Source organism: Mus pahari, chromosome 3 (assembly GCF_900095145.1).
Source record: "Mus pahari chromosome 3, PAHARI_EIJ_v1.1, whole genome shotgun sequence".
Taxonomy (NCBI): domain Eukaryota; kingdom Metazoa; phylum Chordata; class Mammalia; order Rodentia; family Muridae; genus Mus; species Mus pahari.
Window position 1 is genome coordinate 86,729,851 of NC_034592.1, and position 6,319 is coordinate 86,736,169.

A 6,319-nucleotide genomic window follows, 5' to 3' on the forward strand; every position below is an offset into this window, starting at 1 on the left:
CTCCTCCTCCTCCTCCTCCTCCTTCTTCTTCTTCTTCTTCTTCTTCTTCTTCTTCTTCTTCTTCTTCTTCTTCTTTCTCTCTTTTCTCTGCCACCATGCCTGCCACATAGAAGCCATTCAGTTAATAGTTCTTGAATGAGTAAACTGGATTAACAGTCAAGGATTCCAAACCTGTTTCTGCCTCTCTTTAATCCTAGTTATGTTTAAACAATTTCCTTAAGTTAAATGGGCCTTCACCTTCTTTTTTGAAAAACAGGGGTAATTAATAATATTTCCCCTAGGACTGCTGTAAGGATCAAAACCATACTGACAGATGACACTGAAACTGTGTGCCAGCTGTTGCTTCTGTCACTTTACATAGATTAGTTTACTTAGTTCTCACCATAACTATAGAAGCTGGGTATTTTTATTATTATTTGCATCTTATTAATGTATCCTTGCATATATGGAAACTGAGGTTCTAAGGCATTAAGTGATTTCCAGAACAAGATGTCAGTCTAAAGAAGAACTGACTTGAATTGTCCTTCAGTGAAGGTCGCTAACCACACTCACCCCTGCTCAGGTTCCCATCCACATTTGCCTTTCTCCCTTGGGAACAATGGCAGTAGAATACAGACTCTGTTTCCTCTCTGTCTTGGTGGCTTCCCTGGAGTGGGCTATCCACTAAGCTCTCCCTGTTTTAAGTGTTGTCACCTGTACAGGAATCCCGAGTTACACAAAGAGACAATAGAGCTCCCTACTGTTGCAGCAGTTTTAGTGGGAGAAGGCACTAGGTGACTCCTGCAATTGGGAAAGCAAGCCTAAAATCTAGTTGAAGTGTTTTTCTGGAAGGTAAGCTGCAGAAGTGGGGGTATTCTTACGTTCTGTAGCTCCCTGAAACAAATATCAACTTCAGTGACCGAGAGGTAAGCAGATTGTACATTCGGAAGCTCCCAGCCCTAGCTATAGACATAGCCTAAATATCTGCTGAATGAAGTCGCTGTGGACCGAGTGTTTCCTGAGCCAAACGCCATCGCAAGATACAAGAAATAGATTTCATCTTAAACAACATGAAATTGATATGATAGAGATGCTAGGGTGGAAATGGTGACTCTTAAATGCTATCTTGGGTGCCATCGTCCTTTACTATGCCCCAAAGCACCCCTCCCCCACAAGTGCCCCTCTAGGCTTCATTTCCCCATTCGTTCTTACACGGGGATGAAGACATCAATTCCTGGAGGAACCCCAGTCTGCCGCCTGACAGTCATTATGTCCCGGTGTAAAGCAATCACAAGCTGTAGGATATGTCTCTCCCCACAGATAGTCTCTAGGGGGCTCAACCTCAAGCTCATTTAATGCCCCTTTTCCCATTTACACACAAGGTTTTGTATTTCTCCCAAGCAGTGTTGCCTGAGAGAAAGTTCTAGTCTCTGAGGTGAACTAATTACATTTTCTAATTGGCAAATCAAGCTACTGTATCAACACAGTTTAGTACAAATTCCTAATATTGCCCCATTATGGTAATGTTCAGAGAAAAAAATGTGCCTGGCTTTCTCTCATTCAAATTAACCCTTTTCCTGTTTATTTTTGCATTAAATGTTCTCTCTCTCTCTCTCTCTCTCTCTCTTTCTCTCTCGTCTCTCCTCTCCCCACTTAGTGTGTTTCTACACAAAGAGTACATTTGGATCACAATATTATGTCAGACTTTTTTCGGCTTGGTTTAAAATTCTAGGTACTTGGAAGAATGCCAGGAGCAAAGGACTACAGTATTGAGTGACATAAAGAAAATTTATTCAGTAGCAAAAGGGGAGAGACAGTGAGGAGGAGACAGAAGGAGAGAGGGGATGGAGAGAGGGAGAAAAAGGAGGAAAAGGAAACCAGAGAGAAAAGAAAGAGAACATGGGTGGACAAAGACAGGGAGGAAAGGACAGGGAGAGAAAAATGGAAATGGGAGGTATTTTTCTCTCCTATAACCTACACCATCATAGGAACTGGATGCTAAAGTCTTGCTTTTGTTCTTTCCCTGGTTCTGTGTGCCTTGATCCAGGGAGACACCATTACATCAGCTTTATTCCACGGCTTTCAGCAAGCAGAAATTGCAGGATGCTTCTACCAAAAAGCCAGTCCTTCCATTTGGAGACCTGCCCCCTGGATACCAACATCTGCACACCCAAGTCCAGTATGAGTGCATCTCGCCCTTCTACCGCCGCCTAGGAAGCAGCAGGAGGACATGCCTGAGAACTGGGAAGTGGAGTGGGCGGGCCCCATCCTGTATCCCAAGTGAGTCAAGGCTCATCTTTGAGTTTGAACCTCTTTCCATTTCCACGGCCACTTGTGAACTGGTGTCAATATTGTGGAAGGCTTTTATAGAATGCTTAATTGAGCAAGGGGATTTTCTTCCATCAATCCCCCTAGTTTAGTGACCTTTGGAATTCTGCAGTTCAAGCTCCCTCCTTTTGGCTTAAACTTATTATCCAGAAGAAATTGACTCATAAGATCTTAGAGGAATTGTTTCTTTTACATCATTCATCATATCTAGAAAAAGAAAAGACCAGTGATTAATACCAAGTGGGGATAAAGCTAAAATGGTGAGAGGACTTCATCTATGCTATCTTCATAACCTTGTCAAGGCTCCATTTTCACACTCAGTCTCCAATGAATTCATTAACTGACATGAATTAAATAATGATGTGACAGTAGGTAACATGAGATAGTATTTGGAAGTTCTGGATTAGAGGCTTGCACATTCTTACCTATCCTCATCCTCTTTGAGAAAAGGGGATAGTGTGGCAATAGTTTGTTGTGGCTGTGCTTATGGAAACAGTCATGGGATTTTTGTCTGTTGCATCATTCCATTCAGGACACCCAAAAAGTCCCTAAAGTCATTATTATTTCCCTGTACATTTTCTAGACAAAGAAGCCAAGATTCTAAGGGGCTAGACAATTTCTTCAAAGTCCTATTGTTTCACTGAATTACAAACCCTCCACTTTTAACTCTAGATTTTATAGCCAATGACATGTCAGGTAGCTGATTAATATCACAGGGAGGGGTGCTAAGGAGAGAGCCTGGCAGATAAGGATTTGCTGTTATGGGGTTCTAGGCTTATGAGTTTGGCTGGGCACAGGGGCATGTATCTGTGATCCCTGAGTGGCAGAGACAGAAGGATCTCTAGGGTTTTCTGGCTAGTCAGTTCAGCCAAATTGCTAAGTTTCAGGGTCAGTGAGAGACCTTGTCTCAGTAAATAATGTGAAGAGAAATCAAGAAAGGTATTAATACCTGACATTCACTACTGAACTTCACACACATATGACACATGTATCTGTGTGCTAGCACACACATGAGTACACACATAAACCTATATTCGAATACACCACATACATTAAACTAAACCAAAAGGAAAAAAACAAAAACAAAACAAAACCATGTTTACTTAGTGGGTCCTCTCTTTCAGATTTGTACTGTCTTGGTTGAGTGACCCATAAGTGTTCAGATAGTAATGGTCAGACTTGATCCTATCAAACTGATGTTTTCTCCACAGTCTGTGGAAAAATCGAGAGCACTGCTTCTCCAAAGACCCAAGGCACCCGCTGGCCGTGGCAGGCAGCCATCTACCGGAGGACCAGTGGTGTACACGATGGTGGTTTGCACAAAGGTGCATGGTTCTTGGTCTGCAGTGGTGCCCTGGTGAATGAGCGGACTGTGGTTGTGGCTGCCCACTGTGTGACTGAGCTGGGGAAGGCCACCATCATCAAGACAGCAGACCTCAAGGTTGTCTTGGGAAAATTCTACAGGGACGATGATCGGGATGAGAAGACCATCCAGAATTTACGGGTGAGAAAGGCCTTTCTTGGAAATGGGAGCTTCGACTTAACCAGTTATGAGAGCAGAAGAACAGGGCCTAGCATGTCAGTATACAGCCCTATGCCTGATATGCAACAAGGGCTCAGATTTTCATACTAACCAACTCTAATAGGGAAACTTAGCAAACCATGCAGTGGTCCTCCACACCTTTGTTTGTTTTGAAAATAAGGTGGAGTTAAGTATCAGCTATTATTGTAGTCCTCAAAAGTCATTCACCTTATGTTCAAATGTACATTACTTTATCTATTAGCATGTACTGTAAATGACAGTGTACTAAACACCTATGAAGCATTTGTTTGAATATCTCTGTTTGAAATTATTTGTTCTGGGGATATTGTGACTTGTTACTGTGACCCAGCCACCTGGGTCAAGAGAAACTGATGGCTGTTTCCTGAATAAAAAAGAGAAGTAATTGTCTATTATATTTGGATTTGGGAATTTATCACAAGTAGGGTTTGAGGACATAAGCTTTACCCAAGATATGCCTGACTATAATATACTTCTCATCTGTTCTGTGCCCTCCTTCCATTCATCCATCTGTCAATCGGTACATCCTACTCTATTCTTCTTTCCACCTGTCTATCCATTCTTCTTATACATCCTTAAAGGTACATGAAATGCTTACAGTGGGCTAGAGATTATATATCAGTATCTTGTAGGGCTAATGCATAGATCCTGTTAATTAACCTATCTGTTCTTAATTAGTTGATTAGACATTAAACACTTGAGGTATTTCTGAGAAAGACTTGAAGTTCATTTTCTGGTAAAGTCAGAAAGCTTGTCACATCTTTGTACAGTAGTGTACAAAATACCATCTGCCTATTTTAGATGGGATATGAAAGCCCACTTTTATGACCTTACCTGAGGATTCTTAGTTGAATCCACCTTCTTGGCCCCAGTAGGCATTTGAATCGACAACTATGAAAATACAGCAATTACTTTCTATGGTTACTTGAGCAAAGCTACAAAAAAAAAGTAGTTTAGACAGTTTCTCTCAATAATTTGGCCCCTAACTGCCCTCTTCTTGTCCATACTGGAGCTGACTGTCTACCACTGGTATCTCTTCCTTGCATTTGTAGGTTTCTGCTATCATTCTGCACCCCAACTACGACCCTATCCTGCTCGACACTGACATCGCTGTTCTGAAGCTCCTAGACAAAGCTCGCATCAGTACCCGTGTCCAACCCATCTGCCTGGCTACCACTCGGGACCTCAGCACCTCTTTTCAGGAATCCCACATCACTGTAGCCGGCTGGAACATCCTGGCAGATGTGAGGAGCCCTGGCTTTAAGAATGATACCCTACATTATGGCATGGTCAGAGTGGTAGACCCAATGCTTTGTGAGGAACAGCATGAAGACCATGGCATTCCAGTTAGTGTCACTGACAACATGTTCTGTGCCAGCAAAGATCCCAGTACCCCTTCTGACATCTGCACTGCAGAGACAGGGGGCATCGCTGCTTTGTCCTTCCCAGGCCGAGCATCCCCTGAGCCACGCTGGCATTTGGTGGGGCTGGTCAGCTGGAGCTATGACAAGACATGTAGCAACGGCCTCTCCACAGCCTTCACAAAGGTGTTGCCTTTCAAAGACTGGATCGAGAGAAACATGAAATGAACCAGCCACGAGGCCACTGAGAAGCCGTTTCCTAGCAGCCATCTGTGCATATGGTGTATAGAACAGTGTGGGCCTGACGTGTAATTTTGCCCATGATCTTGGCTACTGAAAGGCTTCTGGTTTCAGGGACTCAATAGAGGGTGAGCAGGGTTTACCGTTTTAGGGAACTGCCTTCCTGACTGCTTGGGAATCATCTAAAAGATGCCATGTCTTGCAAGAACTGGATTTCTTCAAAGAAGACCATGTGACTAGAAGGAGAACCTCCTGCTCCTTCTCCATTCAGAGTGATGTGACTGTCAATCAGTTTGGGTAGAGGAGGTTGACTTGGGGAGGCCTGGGCTGCACCTGGCTTCTGTCAAAGTTCCAAAGAACAGCTTGCATGACAGCCCAGGGCAAAGGAGCTTGGGTGTGGCACATGCCCCTGTGTAAATTGTCACAAGATTTTCTAATCCTTTTCCTTTCCAATCTTCTGTTCTCGTTTCAATAAAACAAGGTCTGGTCCCTGACCTACCAAACGAAGGGCGCTCTCCCTTTTGCATGCTGTTTTCATGGGCTGTATGGATGTGGGTTAATCATTTGGTGAGGGCCTTTTAACAGAGAGCCAAAGGGTATCATTTTGCAATGTGTCTGTCAAGTGCTGTCTTTATTATACCAGTTACTGGAGTTAAGAGGGTCATGGGACAGGCAAATCAGATAACACATAGGAAGCCAAGTATGAGTGCTGTGCTGGTTAATCTTGACTGCAATCTCATTTGGACTGAGAGGTGTCTAGGTTGGTAAAGCACAGCTCTAGGTGTCTGTGGGACTGATTCCTGGGAGGATTATTTAAGCAGAGAAGACATACCCTGAATGCGGGAAGTTT

At 43.4% G+C, this 6,319-nt stretch overlaps 1 protein-coding gene across 1 annotated transcript in view; it reads left to right on the top strand.

The window, feature by feature from the left end:
• Positions 1 to 5,968, top strand: part of Pamr1 (peptidase domain containing associated with muscle regeneration 1) — an 87,892-nt gene extending 81,924 nt beyond the window's left edge. Inside the window, exons 9-11 of the mRNA XM_021193091.2 lie at positions 2,027 to 2,259; positions 3,519 to 3,811; positions 4,921 to 5,968. Of these exons, the coding sequence (XP_021048750.1) occupies positions 2,027 to 2,259; positions 3,519 to 3,811; positions 4,921 to 5,457 (1,063 nt within the window). The 3' untranslated portion in view covers positions 5,458 to 5,968. The remainder of the gene's footprint in view (positions 1 to 2,026; positions 2,260 to 3,518; positions 3,812 to 4,920) is intronic.
• The last annotated feature ends 351 nt before the right edge of the window (positions 5,969 to 6,319 follow it).